The sequence below is a fragment of the Xiphophorus couchianus genome, chromosome 6 (assembly GCF_001444195.1).
Source record: "Xiphophorus couchianus chromosome 6, X_couchianus-1.0, whole genome shotgun sequence".
Classification (NCBI taxonomy): domain Eukaryota; kingdom Metazoa; phylum Chordata; class Actinopteri; order Cyprinodontiformes; family Poeciliidae; genus Xiphophorus; species Xiphophorus couchianus.
Genome location: NC_040233.1, coordinates 6,817,752 through 6,840,072, shown reverse-complemented (window position 1 = coordinate 6,840,072; position 22,321 = coordinate 6,817,752). Strand labels below are relative to the sequence as shown.

General features: G+C 40.2%; 1 protein-coding gene across 9 annotated transcripts in view; it reads left to right on the top strand.

Moving 5' to 3' along the window:
- The window catches only part of ctnnd2b (catenin (cadherin-associated protein), delta 2b), a 169,037-nt gene that overhangs the window by 118,828 nt on the left and 27,888 nt on the right, over positions 1-22,321 (top strand). For all 9 annotated transcript variants that reach the window (XM_028020776.1, XM_028020774.1, XM_028020778.1 and 6 more), the window contains 4 exons: positions 5,173-5,386; positions 14,360-14,546; positions 20,389-20,506; positions 21,686-21,868. In XM_028020776.1, the coding sequence (XP_027876577.1) occupies positions 5,173-5,386; positions 14,360-14,546; positions 20,389-20,506; positions 21,686-21,868 (702 nt within the window). The remainder of the gene's footprint in view (positions 1-5,172; positions 5,387-14,359; positions 14,547-20,388; positions 20,507-21,685; positions 21,869-22,321) is intronic.

Genomic DNA, 22,321 nt, shown 5'->3' with positions numbered 1-22,321 from the left:
ATTTGGCTGCACTGTCTCACAAATGTCAGTTTTTGTGTTATAACAAATTTTATTTTAGTGAGTTATCGTTAAGGGGAAGTAAAATTACATGGTCTTCAATTGCTTGAAAATTCAGTTTAACTGTATGTGTGCCATTGTTTTCAGATTCCATTTAAAGGAAGGTAATTTTATTTATGTAGCACATTTTCAGCAACAAGGCAGTTCAAAGTGCTTCACAATGAATTAGAGGACATGCAAACAAAACAAGAGAAAAATGAAAGCATAAAAAGGCAAAGGTATAGAACTACGTATTGGTTCCCCATGTTTAATAAGAATAAGAATTTATAAACTAGTGGGAGTTTGTCTGGATTCTTGATCTGATAAAACTAAAACTACATCTTGGTTCTCCTTCTTTGAGTCTATAAAGTAGATGATCCTAAATGTTGATCTAAGTTAATGAGTAGTTTATCTAGATAAACTGAGTAGTTTATCTAGATAAACTACTAGGAGTTTCTCTAGATTCTAAGTTTGTTCTTATTCCTGCTCTGGCTTGAGTGAAGTATATAAACTAAATGTTCCTGTTCGGGGTTGCTAAACAGAATAAGAATAGGTCCTCTGGATCTTTCTTTTTTTTTTTATGATACCGCTTAATAAAGTTCAGTGCCACCATTTGTCTTCAGAAGTCATTTAATTAGCATAAAGATTAATCCTATGGACTCCTAAACCAAGGCCGTCAAACTCAATCGCCAGGCGAAGTCCGAAACTACGTTCTGAGCTGAAGATTAGGGTGATGGCAAGGAGGTCTTCCAACCTTACAGTCTCATTGCGAAAAAATTTAAATAAATAAATAAAGACCTAGCCAATAAAGTCATTTGAGTGATTACCAAGTTTAGAAAAAAAAAATTTGATACCATAGTCAATCTAGATAAATAAGACTTTTGATTTGTCCGTTTTTGTTCAAATGTGTATTAAAAACGACAGAGGTTATCAGCTATCTTTGTTTTATTATCTTCTGGAAGACAGCTGTGTCATTTCCAGAATTACACTGTTTGGTTGAATAAAAAATAACTTTTAATCTAAATATGTGAATAATAATATGTAGCTGAAAGTCTTAAAATCCTGAGCCGTGGAAACTCATCTTGTTCGTACTTATCCTGACAAATAGTTGGTCGCACTCCCAAATATGTCGATGTGGTTTCTATCAGCTTGGAGGCCAAACCTGAACTTTCTAACCTACATTAATCACACTATGTGTGGTAGATGACCACCACATCATAGTGTGGTGGTGGCAGCATCAGACTGTCAGGACGATTTTCTGCACCAGGGTAATGGAAGCTGGTCAGAGTTGAAGGGAAGATGGATGGAGCTAAATCCAGGACCACCGGGGAGGAAAACCTGTGAAAAACGTTTGTGCGCACGGCCTGGTCAAAGTCCGGTACTGACAGAGTCTGTGGCAAAGCTTTGCTCACAGACTTTCTCCGTGCAATGTGTCTGAGTTTGAGCTGTTTTGCAAATGGGAATGTGGAAAGATCTGTCTCTACATGTTCATTTCAAAAATCATTTTATCTCAAAAGGAGGGGAAAAAAACACAAAGTCGTAGTTATAACTACAGGAAAAGGCGGTAAATCACGACCTGAACAAATACAAATTCACCCCAACTTTTCAGATTTTCATTTGTAAAAAAAAAGATTTAAAAACCACGTAGTATTTTCATTCCTCTTCACAAATGTATAGTACTTTATGTTGATCCATCCAAAAATATATATATATATACAAATCTCAAGACATGACAAAAGTTGAAAAATTTAGCCATAGACAAAGTTTACTAATTGTATTGTCTTATCAAGCTGAGACTGCTAATATCCTGGCCACTGTTATATTTATCACACTGCTTAAATTATTCCTGTGTGACAGCACAACTTCATAACACAGTGCCCAGACGCTATAACGACAGGTTGTAAATCTGACGACTGCCAATTTACTTTATTGTTATCCTGCCGTTATCTGTAACACCGAGACGTGCAAATGCATAAAATTGTTATTTAGTGCATTGCCTGAGGGCGAGGCGATTAGTCTCCGTTGGATGGGCGCTCCATTTGGCTCGTGTGTCTCTGTATGGCTTGCTGCTTCGCTCTGCATTAGACCATAACTCCCCGGCACAAACACCGAGCCTGGCTCAGACTGCCGTCTGGTTCCTGCTACGTCTCCATCCTTCGTCTGGAGCCGCCGTCTCTCTGTGTCCGGCAGAACGCTGATCCGTGCGTCTCCTCTGTCTCAACCCTGTGAATTTCAGTTCCACTTTATTGACGCTTACAGAGGCGACGGAAATGAGTCCGAACCGAGTTCTCCAAACAGCAATCAGGCACCGGCAACCAAACGCAGAGTGCGAGGTGAAACAAAGCGACTAGACTGATGAAGTGTGGAGGAACCGAACTCTGTAGGCCAAACATTGTTTCGCCCTTCACCTCATTGGTGAAACGACACCGAGGGATATGTGTGACCTTCCGCCTGATCAGTCTCCCAGCAAGTAATACAGCTGGAGCTGTCTGTCATTTGTGTAATGCATCTAAATTTCTGAGGATCAAAACTATATTTCATAGTCACATCAAGTGAATAAATGTGATCTGCCTTGAAGCACTTACCTTTTTGCACCTATTTGTCTTCATTACTGCGTTGTGTTTTTTCCTGTCCAGTTCAGCTAAAGTAGAAAGCAGCCGTATTCTCCAGACTTATTCATATCCCCACTTAAAATTTATGAAACGCATTCAAATAAATGCAACTTTTATTGAAAAAGATGGATTTTTTTCAGATGCATCACATAGAAAAACCCAAATCCTTTTGATTTCTGTAGATGTATTTAGTACAACAAAATGTTTTCTTTTATTTTCTGTTTTTTAAGCACAATACTTTACTTTTTCATTAAGTTGATTACAATAAGAAGTGGCCTAGAGATAGCTTAGCCACTCTTCAAAATGGAAAGGACAAGAGAACATGCTATTTTCATTAGTGATATGTGTTTTTGTCTTAAGTGTCTTGAATTGATTTATAGTAGAGCGTTTTTCAACTCCTCAACCAAACCAAGAAATGGCTACAAATTATGTGGCAATCGGCACCCATATCCACACTCAGAGCAATAACTGTGCTACAACAATTTCAATTATTAATAAAAAAAGATGGACCAGGACCCAAATTTGCCTTGTCAACTCACAGAGCAATACGTATGTTAAGGCGGATCAGATCAAAACAATGCCAGAGCTCACTATTGGACAACAACAGCAAAAACAATAACTAGCTAACTATTCTCTAGCTGTGACGCTAGAACTAGCTAGCTACAGAGCTAGCTAGGTTTTGCCTGAAACCTAGATGTGTAGCTAGCTAGCTCTTTAAAAACAGAATTATGTAGCCAGCTAGCTAGCTAGCAAGAAACCATCAGAAAACGACATTCCTTCTTAAGTTGTTGTTTAGGAGGAACCCCTAGAAAATTTACACATTTTCTTAAACAGACAGATAGTGAACGTAGCACCACTTTCTTGAAACATGGTGTTTGCCGGTCCATTCTGTCGATGTGATTTTCTTCAGCTGTCGCAGTGAAAGTGGAGGAGTCATGGATGGAAGTCGATTCTGGAAGAGTAGCTTTTAAAGGCTGCAAATCTTGAGATGGATTTTTACCTTCCAGCTGTAATGAATAGGTATATGTAAAAAAAAATATATCTCTCTTTAGATCTCCAACCTATAGAACCAAAATCATTAGCCGTGATACATTAATGTGTCTGTTACATAATTTACTTTACTTGCGTGTTTACCACACAGAATTTATAGTTCTGAGGCACCACTGAATCTGACACGTATAGCCGCTGGAGAACAGATTCTCCTCGCGCTGTTGACACGTCGTATGTGCTGCTTTTCACTTTTGGTTCACATCAAAATGATCACAGAGGATCGAAAGGCCCGTCAGCTGTCAGCCATAAAGAGCAGCGTTGTCCTTTGAGCCCCCGTTCCACAGAGACATCTGCTTTTCAGGCCATGATTTCACACATAGTGGCAAAAAGTTACTCATGATGTTGTTGTAGTGCGAGAGAAGTGTAACCTCTCTACAAGTCAGAATCCTGTAGGAGAAATCAAACTTTGAGTCGATTACCAGTATCGGATCGCATGAAGCTGCAGGTGGCAGTTTTGGTTTGAAATAGGGTTGTGTTGCAATTTTTGTGTGATAAAACTCACACATACTTCACTTGGATGATAGTTGAATTAATGTTTGAACAATGTAAGTTCAGTATATGAGTTACAATCTAAGCCCTCTCAGTTTTTACCTTTTATTTGGAACGAGTGTCAACCCTGCACAGCTCCTCTTTTTTTGTTAAGAGCTAAAAATAACTGTTCATGGAGAACAGCCAGTTTGCCCAGCATTTTTATTGTCTAGATGAAGAAAAGTGGTGTGGGCTGCACACACACACACATGCAAACACAGCTGAGGTAGAAGGGGCCTTAAAATTTGAGGCATTTGTAAGTAGGGCCGTGTAATTGTATTGATTCTACCATATTTATCGATATTTTTTCTCATAAAGTATTGATTTTTTTATCTCCGAGTATCGATACATTAAATCCTACTTTGAGTTTTATGTCAAATTCACGAGTGAAATGACAGCTGTCACACGTGAGATGTTTTGCCCAGTTGCACACGTACATTAAAAATGGCATGTAATGAAACAACCAGTCACAATTAATTAATTAATTAAGTGAAATAGATCAATTACATTATCTAACATAAGTGAATAAGAGAAAGAAGGTCAGTTTTCTGCATAGCCAAATACACAAAGAAACACAATTAACATTTAAACAAAGCAAATGTATAACAAATGTATAACAAAAACATTTATTACACCAGTATTCCACCATCATTTATAATAATCCAAGTCTATAGAACGGTCACAAAATCACTCTGTCCCTCTGAAATCTTTCAGAAAATCTTCAAAATTTATCAACTCTTATCATTTGCTGAATATTGTGATATACAGTATATTGTACGCGAACGAAATATTGCGTATCGTATTGTGCTGTGAGATTAGTGTATCTATACAGCCCGTTACTGGTATATTATTTTCCAGTTTTGATGGAGAAAACATTCTGAAACGTGTTTTTTTTTTTGTACAAGCTCCAACGTGTGCAGCTCTTTACTCTTTCCTTTGTGTGCAGATTCGCCGACAGGGCGGCATCCAGCTGCTGGTGGACCTGTTGGATCACCGGTTGACAGATGTTCACCGCAGCGCCTGCGGAGCCCTGAGGAACCTGGTGTACGGCAAAGCCAACGACGACAACAAGATCGCCTTGAAGAACTGCGGAGGGATACCCGCTCTGGTCCGACTGCTGAGGAAGACCACCGACCTGGAGATCAGGGAGCTGCTCACAGGTACCACACATCTGTCGTCTCAGCATTTTACTGTGAACTGGAACAAAAAGCTGCTCTTTTTAATTGGACTTGGATCTCAGTAGCAGAAGTGCGCTTGAGCCTCCTCCTAATGGGGTTTTTGGTTACGTTTGAACTGGAAATGATCCTTCACATGCTACTTGCAAACATTTAATTTACTCAAGGTACACCTTGCTGCACTCTGAAAGGAGTGCAGCAAGATATCCTCCCACACACACGCACACACACAAAGAGATTGTGAGGAAACGTGAGGCTACAGTCACTACTGTGGCTTCCAGAACTGCCACTGCACACAAACAAGTTATGAAATATGGATTTATGGCTCATTAATTTCAGCTGAGTGTGGGATGTAAACACAGAGTCATCAATCAGTGCTTTGCTAATGTTTCCGTCACGTTGCTACATTTAGATTTTACACCTATTGTGTGTATATATACAGTATATATATATATATATATATATATATACACATATATAGATTTTTTTTTTCTTAGAGTCAGAAATGACAGCTCTAAAAGAGGAATATGACTCAATTCTTAAAGCTGATATTCACAGGAAATCCCCAGAGGAGGATGAGGAGGAGGTGTGTGTGGTGTGTGTGTGTGGTTTTGGAGGGTGGGTGATTCCAATCCAGGGACTAAATGAGGAAATTATTGATTTCTCTTTGTGGCCTCCACATTTTATGAAAACATCTTGCTGAGGTCCCAGACGTATGAAATCTGACGTGTAGCTCACGCCGCTGAGAGCGACTGGCAGTTGGGAAAGGATCCAGATTTCACCTCCGACACCCCAGCTAATAATTGCTATTGCTGGGTGTATCAAAATGAGGACAGCTTTTTATATGCAGCTCACATTGCTTTAGAAGCAACCGTTTTTGTTCATTTTTGTCTGGAAAAATAGCTAAAGCACAGTCAGACCGGGTGGAGAGGATGTATAAATACCAAATCCTGTCACATATTCTCAACTGGTCTCAGGTCTGGGTTTTGACTGGGCCGCTTTATCACAGGGATATGTTTTTGGTCTAAGCCATTCCACTGAAGAATGAACCTCCACCCAGGTCTCGTGTCTTTGGTCGCCCCTGGTTCTTTTATTTGGTTCCTATCTACTCAAACCAGCTCCAAATCCCCTCAACATGATGCTGCCACCACCGTATTTTGCCCTTTAGGAGATGCCACACCTGTCAGATTCCTGTTACCAAAAAAAAACAAAAAAAACACCACACTGAGACAATCCTTGGTGTTTGGTTTGTCACATAAAATCTTGATGAAAGTTTTAACTTTATTGGCGTCCTGTGGTAAAAGGTTGGAATCTTCAAGGCTTAAAAATACAAAAATACTAAGGAACAAAACTAGAAAAAATGCTCTTTGCTTTGTAAAATGTAGAGACTCAATAATGGTTTTTATAAGTAGTTTATTTTAAGATGTTTTTAGTATGCTGCTGAAAGGAAAGTCATCAGATTTCCTCTATCTTTGCAAATACTCTCCATAAGTCAGAGACCCAATACAAAGTTCTAGCAAATATTGTTTTTTTTTTTTTTTAGCTCAACTTAGTCATTTCTGTATAAAATGAAAGCAGAACTATTTTTAAATGCTGTATCTAAAGCTTCCAGTAGGCGTTTATTTATTTTAACGATATTTTCCATCTTTGACTCGAGTGTCCTTGCAAACCCTTCTGAAACAAAAACGACTGCAGCCGTCCTTCGAGTCGCTCACTTCGCGCCGCAGGTCGACGTGGGATTCAGGCCGGGGGACAAACGCGTGAAGCGTCGGTTGAGCCGACCGGCGCTAACGGGACATTGAGAGGCGTCGTCTCCTGTCCCTCTCCCCACAGAGCGTGAGCCACGTGTTACGTTTCCGTACATCGTCTTGTGTGTTTGTGAGCCTCGGAGAGGCGTCGGTCTTTCCAAAAAAAAAAAAAAGGAATAAAAAGAGTTTTGTATGCAGCGAGAGTGTTAAAGAAGATTACCATATAAATTAGAGCTGCAATTCGTGGCGTGGAGAACAGAAATCCCCTCTGTCACAAATCAGCTCAATGACCGACCGGACGCACGCAGAGCGCTCTGTTCTCTCTCCTTCAATGACCCACAGGAAGTCTCTCCTCTTTTCCTCCTCTCTTTCGCTCCAGTTGGATTTCTTTTTTTAAACTGGTCTGTCTTTTTGGGGGGATTTTTTTTTCCTGCCCGTCTCCATTGTCCTTTTCTCTCCTTTTTTGCCTTTCGCCATTCCTCGGTATCATCAGCCTTGTCTGCTTGCTTCTCTTTGTCTGGTGAGCATTTTGAATCAGAATCACAGCAGGAAGTCCAAGTACCTGCCTCGTTGGCCACACACACACACACACACACACACACACACACCCACTGACCTACTCGTAATCACACAGTCATGTGTGACAAACAGTCTCTGCTGTTCAGTTACTCTCCTTTTGCTTCAGTGTAGTTACGGTTTCCTCTAAAAAGAAATCATGTGGGTGGAATAACAAATCAGATTTTTCATTGTGCAGAGTAAATATTACATACATATTCAATGTGGATGTTTAAACTTGAAATGTACCGCCTCCTGGACGCGTTCTTTAGACTCAGAAGAATCCTCTCTGTTTGTTAAGCCCAGGTTTAACATTTTGCACACAATAATTGCGATCCGCAGTCGGCATGTGTGGAATACAAAAACAGACAAGGACAAGATCTTTGACCTTCATCTCTTACCTTACAAAATGCAACAGCTGCACACATGTGAAGAGGAAAATATAAACTTGCAATTTTACGGAAGCGTTGAACCGCCAGAGTTTGGGAACAGATTCAGGGGCAGCATTTCTACCTAGAGAGAAAGTTTCTCGCTGGAACGCAAAAACGTTCTCGTCATAGCAGGATGCTATAGCAAGAATCATTAAAACAGAAAGCTTCTTGTTATGAGATCATTTTTATATGTGGTTATAACAAGAAAGTTTCTCGTTGAAATGAGAAAACGTTCTCGTTACAACAAGATCAAGCGAGAGTTTCTCATTAGAACGAGATTGTTTTGTTTAAATGAGATGTAAAATATGCTCCTCTGACAGATTACAAGATGCTACAAAGAGGTGAAGGGACTTGATATGACTCTCCTTTCCCTGCTTCCGCTAGACAACATCTAAAAATCCCAACTTGTTGCTGTTTACCGCCTTTCTTATTTAAAAGAGAAGATCGTTTGGTTCTAATGAGCTGTGCATCTCGTTATAACAAGTTTCTTTAACCTCATAAAACGAGCAAGCTTTCTAGTTCTAATGAGTTTTGCATCTCGTTATTACGAGGATGTTCTCAAGTTTTTCCTGAGCTACTACTACATTTCTTTCTAAGCTTATACGCTTTCGTACAATTTATATATTAGTTCCAGCAATAACAAAAAAAAAGTGTCTAAACTTTTCAGCTGAACTCTTCTCTGTATGAGGAGCACCTACCAGTATTATGTGGCCAGTTTCTGTTTTTTGTTAAGCTTTGAAATGCTAATATATCCATTAAGATTTCTTTTTAAGACCAAATATATGAGAAAATAATCGTTTTTGTTATAAGTGGTCATTTGTCAATGTCTGGTTTTGGCCGTTTGAAGTTTCTGGAGATGTGTGTGGAAACGTTTGTGTCCGACATGTGGAAAAGCGCAAGTTCTGAGACAAATTGTAAAAGCCATAACAGTCACATCTCAGACTCTATAGAGACCCAAACCTAGCATGTTGGGAATGATGGTAATAATTTTTCTATACAAACTAAAACTAGACGGATGTCCTTAGTTGTGCTTAGTCCAGCGGAAGTTGTTTCTGTTTTGGAGGCTAAATTTGTGGACAGGATAATTGCCTCCTGTTGGGTTAACACCGGGGCTGCTGTCCACATCGTGGCAGAGAGTTTCCTGAAACCTGCCTTGCATACAAAGGAGACCCATCGATTACTTCACCGGCTCTCTGGTTGAGGCTCGCGTACAGCGGAAAGCAGGAACCGGTTTAAACTTTAGGACTTGTCGCAACATAAGGCGTCCATCAGAGTGGCCTGTTCTTCCCTGACTCCCAATTCCTTTGAAACGTCGTGGTTCTGCTGGTTATTAGATTAGGAACTCATCATCAATTTTTATTTTTAAACTTTTTTTTGGAACTCGTCAACCGATTTACATCTCTTCCCTTCTCCACTTCTATTGTGGGATTTTTTAAATTTCTTTTTCCCAAACAGTGATTTGCTGATACCGGAGGAAAATGGCCTCTCACACCGTTTATGACGCGCCATCACCGCTCTGGAGCCGTTCCAGCTGTGAAAGCGCATCTCACGCCTGAGCGGTCTTCTGATTGGCTGACCCGTAGCTGAAAGAGCAGCGGTGGCCTGGACCTGACATTGCTGGCAGTAGCCGAGTGAAAAAAAAAAAAAAACTTGGATAAACTGAGTAAAACGAGTTGGATTGTCAATAGAAACGTAGGCGTATAATGGCTTCGTTTGGACCTGGAATCATGGATTAAAAGATGAAACTTTTAAGAAACAAGAAGTGTTCCGTATCTTAGAAAAATAAAAATGAGGTAGCACTTTATTTATACTAAATATACTGTGTATAACCAATTGAATCTGCTAATGTAATATTGTTTATTTACATTGTGAACATTTTTGGATAAAAAGGATGAGAGCTGACGACTCAGAATGCCGTCTTTCTACATTTTATTAAAAGCCAAACCAAAAACCCTATCCTCCCACAATGCACGAAGATGTGTCTGTCATTGGAGGCTTTTCTCATTCGTCACGAAGACCAGCTGTCATTCTGAAGGTCAAAGCCTCATCCTGGGGCTGCTTAAAGATGCAACACGTCACTAGCATAAAAAGCTAAACTGTACACACAGTGCCTTGCTAAAGGGTTCACAAAACGCTGCTGCTGAGCCTCCAAAGATCCTTTTTTTTATGTTTCTCTACCTTAAAGTAACCAGAGAGACATTAATTAGATTCTGTAAAATAAGCTATAATTTTCACTATGACAAAAACTGTAGCCTCACATCAAGCACCTAAAGACACTTGACAATTTCAGCCGGAATAATAACAGATGAAATATGGAATAGTCTGGGAGAACCAAAGACCCACAACACTGCGATGGCCTAAACAGAGAACCGTGACAGGTCGACGAATCCAAGCAAACTGCAAATCAAATGGGAAATGGCTCCGGAGACAAAGAGCGATAGCCGACGTATTCATTTCCCCTCCCTCTCGATAGCGGCGCGGCCGCTGCCTCCTGTTGCCACTCATGATGTAAGGCTGTGGCAATTAACCTCCTTCATCTGTCGGACACTCATTGCTCTCTCTCTCTCTCTTTCTGTCTGTGTGTGTGTGTGTGGGCGTGGGTTTGTGAGTGTGTGCGTTTCTGATCAAATCTAAAATCCCGTTGCCTCTCACCTCGGGGAGATGATGTCATTCTCTGCACAGCGAGTGGCGACGCTGGCAAACAGCTGAATTTTCTCCAGATAGTCAAGAATCTCTGCCTCCGCAGCTGCAGCTATGACATCATGCATTGCATTTCTAATTACACAAAACGTAGTTATTACCTACTAAAGCGGGGCTCTGGTAAAACACGGCTGTGGAAGTGCCGTGATTTTATTATTTTTCTTTCTCATTAGATGTTTTTTTTGTTCGTTTTGTTTTTCGTTCTGCGCTTTAAACGTACTCTCACAGACACCGGAAAATAGACGCAAGACTCTGCGGAGAAGGTGATGTCTCTGGTGGAAAGGTTTTAAAAGTTATAAACTCAAACTTCAGAGAACAAAATGGTGAAATCATCTCGCTGACCCGCCAGTCGTCAAAGCAGACGTGCAATCACGTGACTGAGGGTTTTGTTGGAATAAAACTCTGTCAGACACTATAATACAGCGTTTCTGTAGAAACTTTTCTTTAAACTACACCGTGCAAAACATTTTGAACAGTAAAAACATGTTCAGCATAATAATGAACAGAATCGGATCTCATTTTTTCATCAAGATAGCAGAAAAATCTCCAATCTGCACATTTTGCAGATAGATGCTACAGAAAAATGCTTGGCACATACAGTTTTTTCTGATAATTGCACATACTGAGTGGTATGTGCAATTAACAGACCAAAACCGACAACAGAGCAGTAACTGAAGGGGAGAAAGTTGGGAGGAAACAAAATATGTAAAGCCCTCTATGTTCAATTGCCAGAACATTTGTTTCTGAGGAAAAACACCGACATATCCGGTGCTGTCCTGCATGTAATACATATTTCAGAATCAACGTTATTCGCCACGTTTGTGGGTACAAACAAGGAATCTGGTTCAGTTTCATCATTAAAGTACAAAGAAACATTTAGTGAGTAAAAACCACCTGTATAGGAAAGGACAATAGCAGCATTTAATACGGGAGTGTGAGTGTGTGCCACCTTTTTTGCATTACACACACACATATATACATTTCCTACACCAAAAGAAAAGCAGTCTACCAAAGTTTGACATTTTGAATGTTTTTAATCAATGTAAAGCTACTGTATATGTTTAACCCAACCACTCAAGCAAAGACGTTCACCTGAATTTCTGTGCAGCCAAGAATGACGATTCCCTCAGAAAAATCTTTCCTATTTCAAGTTCAGATATTTATTTTATGGTTACATTTTTTTTTTTTTTAAGTATCTAGCTAATGAATATCCTAAGAAAAATAAAATTAGATTGCAAAATTTAGCGCCACAAGCAGCACACCCGTTTTGTCCCGATCGCCACGAGAAGCTAAACTCTAAATGATGAAGCCAAAAGTAATTTTGCAAATGTGTTTGACCCCCAAACAGAAGCCGTCCGCCTTACAAAAAAAAAAAAGACTCCAAAGTGCTGATGGGGTCAGCTTTGATTTGTCAAGGGGCTTGTCAAAAAAAACACACTCAAAAAAAAAAAAGAACACTCGCACAAGTAAAAAAAAAAAAATAAAAAAATCCTATTTACAGATAAGAAGAGCCGTAATTGCGCAGGCACTGTTGAACCGAGGGTGAACAGCAAGAGGCCTGGAGAGCAGGACGCCTGGCTCCAGTCGTGTTAAACGCTCACAGACAGAAAGGATGCATCGCCACCACGGCTGTAATTACTGTCATTAAGGAACAGGGTCAATAATGTACAGATATGACTACGGGCTGACACTCAAAGGAAAAGCATATAATTACACCAATACAAAGATTGTAAGATAAAGGTCAACGAGAGCGACGAAGTGCTGCATCAACGTTCTCGTCGTTTGTGTACGCATTTATGACACTCGGGAAGTCAGAGTGATTAATAGTAAAATACGGTGATTTCCCTCATTGTTTCCCCCCTTGTTTATTTTCTAAAACGTTCAGCATACTTGTTCCAAACAACAAGAGAGGTGTTCTCCAGAGAAAGGAGGCCTTTTTGTCCGTTCTGGTCAAAAGTGTTTTGTAGTTTGTGGCGGCCGGCGGTAAGGGTAATTGGTAGGCAGGAGAAAAACTCCACTTCCTTGGTTGGTTGGTTGCTACATGGTGAATTCAGGAGAGAATGAAGAGGAGGGATGGGGAGAGCTGCAGCGGTTCTTCGTTCAGTGGATTTACTGTCTTCACTTTCTCTTTCAAACAAACACACACTCTCTGTGTCGTTTAAAGAAATGGTGTTCAGAATTGCGTTTGGGTGTCACATTCTGATATTGTTAAAGTATATTTTAATGTGTAGACATTCAAAAAGATGCAGAGCAGCAGACTTGGGCAATATTTTAACTAAGGGTGCACAATATTATCAACACGGTATCGGTATCGGCCAATATTAGCAGTAAAATGTAATATCGGACGTCAAAATAACTCACGGATATAAAAGCTGTTGTTTTTATGAGACAATGATGCCTACAGAACAGCACAATGTTTGAGTGTCTTCATTGTCTTAGAGAGCAAATGTCATGAATAAATTTGACATTACACATAATGCAAGTTAAAAGTGTTACATTTTCAACCTCTTTCTTACCTTTTTAGCATTTGCATTTGGTAGCAGGCTAAACTGATGAAGATAATGCCGTATTTTAATCCACAGTAGTTTCAGTAAGTTTCTATAGGAAAAAAATATTGATATTGGTATCGGTTATTGGCCAAATGAGATTTAGTATATCGGCATATCAGATATCGACCAAAAATCCGTTATCATGCTTTCCCAATTTTAACAAGTTAGTGGTATTTGCACAGTTAAAGCATTGTAAAATAACTTTTTTTTTCTTTAAAACAGAAAAGCAAAAACTACTCTTATTGCAGCAACACCTGTTGTAAAAAAATTTGTTCATTGATTTCCTGCAGAACATACTGGAGATATTTTTAAACGGCCGCTAGCATTTTTAAAACCTAGCATGTCCCACAGAAGAAAGAAGTCAAAAGCTGCGAAAAGGTTTCTACTTTTCTTTGTTGGGCCTCTGTATTTTTTTCTCTTGAGAGTCTTGGTCATTGCATCATGCCATACAATATAGCATAATATACCTGTGCTTCCATTCTTTTGTATCCCAGTTGCCAGCCGACCCCTAAAATCTGTAAAATAAACACTCTGGAAACGTAGTTGTAGTTTCCAGGCACTTATTGCACAGAACATCCTTCCATTTAAAAAGGAACAATAATAAAAGCTTTGCGCTAATAATATATGGATGGTGTCTTGCTGAACTGCATGTCTGTCTGTATTCACATCATTCTAATTATTAATGGGCCATATTTCTACACGTTTGTGTGCTCAACCCCTGATTAAAAGTTTCCAACTGGGAAATTGATTTTCACCCGATTTGAGCCGTCATCATAATCTGCGATTATAAGTGTTAAATGTTTGTTGTATTGGAAATTTTATAATGGCTCTGATATTGATCCCTGTACTAAACCGGTAGTAGACATTGAACACTAGGTCAAAGTCCACACTAAGGTCTTTCAAAGGTTCCAGGTGTTCGGTCGCCTTTCTGCATGTTTTCCGTTCTCCTCCATCTCTGCTCTGGTTGGTCCGCAGGCGTTCTGTGGAACCTGTCGTCATGCGACGCCCTGAAGATGCCCATCATCCAGGACGCCCTGGCCGTGCTGACCAACGCCGTGATCATCCCGCACTCGGGCTGGGACACGTCCCCCCACACCCAGGAGGACCGCAAGCTTCACCTGCACTCCTCCCAGGTCCTCCGCAACGCCACAGGCTGCCTCCGGTCAGTTCTTAGTTTTCTTCTTTTTTTTGTCTCCGTCTTGTACCTCAGATTTCTAGTTGACACTTTGCACAGCTTGTTCTGTTATACACTTCTTCTTCTTCTTCTTTTCTCTCTCTCTCTTATTAAGCACAAAAACAGAAAAGGGTCTGTCAGACTAACACAGTCATATATTTTTAGAAAACATTCAGTGTTATTTATTTTGTTTTTTTTTTTTTTTTTACCAGTCAACACTCAGAAAACTGAAAGACTTTGCTTCATTTCTGATGACTCACCAGTGTAGCTGCTCGGTTTCTCGTTGGTTGTTCAGTGCAGTTTGGAAAACGTGAGGTGGGCAGCAACTAGTTACATCCACTCAGGAACATTTACTTGAGCAAAAAATGATTTTAGGAGTTATGTCTATGCATGTTGCTTCTTACTTTTACTTGAGTAATATCACTGTGAAGCATCGCTACTCTTACTTGAGTGAAATGTCTGGATATGCTGAGTAACTTAAGCGAATGAAAAGCAAACATGTTTTAACCAAAAATGCAGCACACAGACAGAAACCTGCAGCTTTACATCAAAGTGAGTCGTCTTGTTTTAATGTTCAGTTTTAAGTTGGAATAAATAAGTTAGTGTGTTGAATTCATGTAAAAAATGTTTGTGTGTTGTTTGGATTACTAGAATTTGCACATAAATTTAGAATTTTGTACGTCTGAAATTATTTTAAAATGTCAAATCAAATGGTTTGTTTTATCAGTTTCTCAGTACCTGAAGAAACATTTTACCAAATACTTTTTTTCATTTTACTTGACTAAAAATATGTCAAAATACCACAACTTTTACTCAAGCACAATTTTCATGTACTCTGCCACCCACTGCTTTTTCTCTAACTAAATATGCAAACTGAACTGATTATACAGCTCTAGAAAAAATTAAAGAGACCATTTAAGATGATCTCACTCTAATTTACTTTTTATAGGTCTATGTTTGAGTAAAATGAACATTGTTCTTTCATTCCATGAACTCCTGACAACATGTCTCTGAAATTCCAAGCACAAATTTAGTATTTATTTGCAGAAAATGAGAAACGGTCAAAAAACAAAAAAAGGATGCAGCGCTTTCAGACCTCAAATAATGCAAAGAAAACACGTTGATATTCATTTAGAAACAATACTAATGTATTAGTATTGTTGAATATTGTTAGGTTGAGAGTATCTCCACTTTTAAAATATATAACGTCACATATATAACCTTCTGTCCTTTGTAGAAAGACTTGCAGTGTGCTATGAACAACAACAAGTTCTGCAACCACTTTAAGTGTGACAGCCCACATTTAAATGGGGAAGCATCCAATTAGCTCTTTAAAATGTCTTCATTCATCTTTGTTCATCTAAAAAACAAAACTCCACGCTGCCACACCTTTGTAGATTAGCTAACTGCTGCCTCTATTTTCCAACAGGTTTTCTGGTGAGACATTGTCACAAAACAATATTTTGTTAAAAGAAAATGTGCTTTTAAATCCAACCATTCTTCCATCCATCCCTCCATTCAGGTCTCATCCTGTTTTTTATCCATCTTTTTTCTTTATCCTTCATTCTTTGTCTGTGGTTTTTGTGCAGGTTTTACATTTAAAGCCTGACCACCTGTAAAAAAAAAAAAAAAAAAGAGAGAGATGCCACATTACTTCCTGTTGAAAAGAATTTCTTTCATGTTTAGTCTGAAAAATATGAAAAAAATGTGCAGGAACCCTGAAGGAGAGTTTTTCTGCATATTTCCGGATACAAACGGGGCAGAATTTGGGTGAAAATAGTGGCTTGAGCACGACCCCGTCTCATTCTGCACACACAAACACACACAGCAGGACACTAACTGCGTGTGTGTGTGTGTTTTCTGTTTGTCTCTCCGTCCAACCACGTGCGGGTTATTAATCTCGTCACTGTACACTTGTGGGGGAAATAAAAGGACACATCTGGTACAGTGGTGCGTGTGTGATATTGAGTCTGTTGGCGAGCGTGTCGGTGCGAGATAACTTTGAGCCGCTCGGCTCCCCAAACTCGAAGGCCTAATTCATCCTTCTCACGCCTCGTTAGGGAATGCTGGGAGTCTGATTAAAGATTGAATATTTCATGGCGGGTTTGGTCTATCGCCGGCCACCTGCTCTCTCTTTTTCCTCGCTCATTCCATCTTCTATTATCATCCGCAATTTCTCATTTTCCCCTCTCTCTCTCTGTGTACCCCCTCTTTGGTCTCTCTCTCTCTCGTCACATTATCCCGATACTTCCTTCTCCATCGTATTATGCCCTCTTTTATCCGTTTTCCCTTCTGCCGTTCCCTCTCCGTCGCCGTTTCTACTCTGTCGTTTCTCACTGCCTCGCTCCTGTTGTGTCAGCTAACAAAAAGATCTGGAGTTCTGCGCGGAGAACGAGGCAGATGCGATGCAAACGCCACAGCGGCTAATAAGGAGCATATTAACCCATTTACTTTGAGCTTTTGGAGGCTTTCACTCCTTTAGGAATCATCCGGTCTTTTTAACTCGCTGCTTAGGCAGATTAAAGGGCTCTCTGTTACTAAAAATGCAACAGATTGCTGTCTTTATTATTTCCACTGCAACAGTTTGCACGTCATTTCCCAGCCCTTAGGTAAACTAACACGGACGGCCCAGAAATAAAAAGAAAAACCCTGGAGGTCTTTTCCTGTTATCACTTACAGAGAAATCTTCCATAACCAGACCTAACCATCCCAGCTCTGAATCAGCACCTGCTCTAGTCTAGTCAACACTGAGACCACAGCATGGCAGCAAGGTTCTTCGCAGAATACTGCCTGTGGGGGATTTGTGTTTCACAGAGTAAGATTGCAGACAAACATCCAGGAAAGACCCCTTGAAATGAAACAGTACCAGGTTTCCTTCTGAACGTGTACAGCCATTCACTGCAAGGAAAATGCAGCATTTCCTACTGTAAAACCTCATTTTAAGAAAATCCCACCATGTTAGGTCTCTACTTTGCACAGTTATTCAAAATGGATAGAGAGATTTTTTTTTTTTTTTTTTTTGTGGCAGCAGTACGTTGGGAGTTAAATCACATTTTCATTTGAGTGAAAAGAAGCTCACTTTTAGCCACAGCGTTATCTGTTGGGTGTAATTTCTTATCTGCCTTGTTATTTTGATCCTCTACGCTTAAAGATCAAATAATGAGAGATAATCTTGCAGCTCGGCTGCATTGCAAAGGAATCACTTCACTGGAATTCATTACCTCTAACCAACTGAGGGTAATTAATTTCAGCCTATTAATAGACAGGAGACCAAATATAATATTGGAGAAATCATATGCTTAAAGCCAGTTGAAAGTGGATCTTGTTTGTTACAATTTGGATGTTTCAGGTGGCTGTTTATTCTGATTTTGTCATGTTGTTCACTGAACAGGTTATGCAGCTCTCTGACAGTGTCCTGCTGTGTGTGTGTGTGTACATGTAGGTGTGCGTGTGTGTGTGTTCTGGTGAACTTGCATCACGACTCGAAGCAAATAACAGCCGGGGGTCGATGCAGCCTCAGAGGAGTACACTTTGTCAACAACCTCAATGTCTTTTCTTTTTTTTAGGCAGTTATTTGACTGTAGAAAATAAACTGAGGTTGTCGGAATCAAAAGCAGCTACCTCACTTAAACAGAACGCTACAACACCTTCACATTTCCCACTTGGTTTTCCACTAACGCAGTCAGACTTCTCATGAATCTGTCATGTGCAAACGGCGTCTGCGTACAGATGTCCACTGGTTTTGGATCAGCAGGTGAGTCCCAACTTTTCTGATGCTGTTAGATTTGGGTAAAGAGAGGAAAACTCTCCACTGGAGAGGGAATGAGGAAATAAAGCAGGATTACTTTCATTCTTCCTGTCTTCTGTTTCTTAAAAAGTTGAATAACTACAGACCAAATGTTTGACATTGAATTGCTTAAAAGTTTCTCTCATTGGATTATTCAAGAATTGACATCCGTCAAGCTTCCCTCCCCCTTTCCTTCCTCTTGGAAATCTGATTCAGTGTGTAGGAAGCCTGATGGTTTTGTTGTGGTCACCATACATGTTTGACAATTATTTTACATCAATTTGACTTTCTTTTGTTGTAGCCAGTTATGTAGGAAGTTGACCGATAAGTTGGGTCAGTTGCTAAGCTATATCAAACTTTAGTAAACACCATCGTCGATGAGCCCCAACTAAAGTTGGAAAGTAACTGTAGTTACATTTAATCAATTATACTTACTTGAGTAACTTTTTGGGGGGGGGAAAGTACTTTTAGGAATATTTAAAATATAAATATTATATAATGTAAAAAAAAAATTCCCAAAAAAGTATTTTTAGGAATATTCTTTACTGCTCTGTACTTTTTACTTTTACTTGAGTCACTTTACTTTGAAGTATCACTTCTCTTACTTGAGTAAAATTTAACACCTGCCGTTTTTGTTAAAGTTTCATAAGCTTTTTATTGAAAGAAACTGATTTGGAAACATTTTATTTGGTCTGATTTTGTTATTTTCAGTCACCGTATTTTTCGGACGATAAGCCGCTACTTTTTCCCCTCGTTTTGAACAAGGCGGCTTATAGCCCGGTGCGGCTTTTCTGTGGATTTTTCTTCAACCACCAGGGGGCTCTTTAGCAGGAAGTGAATCATTGGAAGTCAAAATTAGAAATCAAAGAAGAACATGCTGGGCGTGCTGTGGTGGCGTAGGGGATAGCACGATCGGCTGTTGTGGGTTCGACTCCCGGACCGGCGATGTTTGCCGCATGTCTTCCCCCCTCTGCTTCCCCGTTTCCTGTCAGCCTACTGTCATATAAGGGACACTAGAGCCCACAAAAGACCCCCTGGAGGGGTAAAAAAAAAGAAGAACGTGCTAAATTTCATTCACAACAAGCCCATGCTAGCAGCAGGCAAAACGTAGAAATGTTTTCAAACTCATGTGATGCAGCTTTTAAGTTGAGGAGTATCAATCTGGCAGTACAGGAGGGAAATAGAGCCGCTCGGCGTGAAGGAAACCATGGTTCGGCTTTGAAGAGGGAGGGCTGCGTCCTTAATAAATCCAGCAGATTTATTAAAACGCAGCCCTCTCCTACCATCTGCTGGGTCCTTATGGAAAACCAAGAGCGGCGGAGATACCAGCGGCTTATAGCCCGGTGTGGCTTATATATGTACGTTTCCAGTTTTTAGTTGTTTTTTTTGTTTGTTTGTTTGTTTTTTTATTGTAAGTGCGGCTTATAATATAGTGCGCTTTATAGTCCAGAAAATACTGTACTTATATGAACTGTTGTCATGTTGGGCCTTAAAATGCAAAATTACCAATTAAATTTATATTTTTGTCCATCTGATTATGTAATTTTTAAACATTAAATGATTGATAATTTGATTAGCTACTCTGTACTTGAGTCTTTTTAACAGATACTTTTTTTTCTCTTATGTCATTTTTGGATGGCAAATTTTTTTTTCTTTTACTTGAGTAAAAATATACTTAAGTAGCTCTACTCTTACTTGAGTCCAGTTTGTGGATACTACTCTGGCCCTCTCTGACCCCAACCAGGTGTGTGTTACGTTCACAGACAAATTAGCTCGACTCGAACAAGCAGAAGCTAAACAAGCTAAACTGGATAAAACAACTTGGGGAAAAACAGTTTCAGTCGCCCTGCTCATTATTCTCGTCTCACCGCTGACGTACACAGTGGCGTCTCGAGTGACGTAGCTGCAAAGAGTCAACATCACCTGATGCAAAATATGTGAAAACAAACATTTTCAACCTGAAGAGCTTTCCCTTCTTTTCTGTGCATTGTCGACAGCGGCAGACCGTGAACTTGTGTCCGTCTGTGTCTCTGTGTGAAACAGGAACGTGAGTTCTGCCGGGGAGGAAGCGCGGAGGAGGATGAGGGAGTGCGAAGGCCTCACAGATGCCCTGCTTTACGTCATCCAGACCGCTCTGGGGAGCAGCGAGATAGACAGCAAGGTGATGCAGAAACACACGGCAGAGCACACACACACACACACACACACACACACACACACACACTCCGCATACTATTAATAATCTGGTTCATACCTGCGTGAGTAGAATACCGTGTGCTTGTGTGACGTGTCGCTGTTTAAAACTGGCATTTGAATGACAAATAGACAAGTAGCTTAAAGGAAAGAAGAAAAAAAACCAAATATAAATGCATGCCATAGTCAGATGAGATAAAAAGTGAAAAGTAGGAAATTAGCAGTGTCTCGACAGAGTAACATAGCAGCATCAGGCTCTGGTTGTTTTTCTATACAGGACTTCAGAAATAAATATATTTTTTATTTATAGATTTATTAAAACTTTCACGATATTAGTACAGTAAAAAAATAATAATCTAACTCCTCTTTCGTCTTCCTGTGGTCCTTACAGCCATGTGCTCGATCAGAAACAGCCAATCAGAGCCAGGGGGAGGGTCTTCATGCTGTCGATAATTCTCGTGTGTACGCTGCAGTTGTGCAAATGGCGACAAAACAACTTCTTGTTACAGAAGAAACTCTTTATCCAGCCGTCACCCATTGTGGGGTAACTAGTGTTAGCATAGCAGAAAGCAAGGGGGAGAGTGTGAGCAGCGCGTACGTGAGGGTGACTGATGGCATCAAGACCCTCCTCCTGGCTCTGGTGGGTTTGTCGTGTTTTCCATCGCCTTTCTTGCACACCATCGCCACGAAAGAGCTGTTTTTGAACCGCTGCATAATACGTTTTATTTTTTTCCCCCCAGATATTTGTCAAATCTAGAGTGAGAAAATATTTAATAATTAATTAATTAAATATGCACATTATAAAACACATTAGACATGAGAAATCTTTGCTTAGATTTAAACTGCTTTCTGTTATGTTACATTACTCAGCCCGAACTCTGACACAGAAACATCGTTGGTTACTCGATGCCTCCCTGTGTGTTCCCTGAGTCACCTCTTCTCTGGATGATTTTTATTTTCTTTTTAAATCCTCCAAAAGATCAAAGTCTGTGACTGCTGACTGCTCTGCCACTCTCAACAATAGGGTTAGTGTGCGTGTGTGTGTGGGTGTGTGATCTCTGCGGCGTGTCTCACCGTGTTTTCCCGCGCCTCCTTCATCTCCGTCTCCTCCTCACTTTCCCCTCCCGTCCAACCTTTCCTCCTCCAGACCGTGGAGAACTGCGTGTGCATCCTGAGGAACCTGTCCTACCGTCTGGCTGCGGAGACGTCTCACAGTCAGCAGGGCGGCTCCGAGGAGCTGGACGGCCTGTTGTGCGACACCGGTGGCAAAGACGCAGAGAGTTCTGGGTGCTGGGGGAAGAAGAAGAAGAAAAAGAAGGGCCACGACCAGGTGAGGAGATACGCAGGATGCGCGTTAGAAGCGGCTTTCGTTCTCGGCGCGGAGGCTGCTGCGCTCACGTTTTTATTTATTCGTGACCGTCCTCCGAGTTCCTCTACACATATTTAAGTTGGGGTTGTTTTTTTTTTTTGTACTATTTTTTTGCAAAACCCAGGGTAAGAATGATAAAAATGTGTAGCTGGAATTTCAACTATTCAATTTTAATAGTCTATTTAAAAAATGAAGCCATCTTAGAGCTGCTTACAGAAAGACAACAACTGTCTGGAGAAAGATACGGACTGCAGCAACGCTTTGCTTTAAATATTCATCAGCACGGCCCCCCGACAGCTGAATTTATTGATGAGTGTACATGTTTAAAAAATGATTTAAAAAAAAAACACAGAAACTAACACACATTTTCCATTTTGGGAAACTCTTTTATTGTCCTCTGATCGCTGTGGTGCC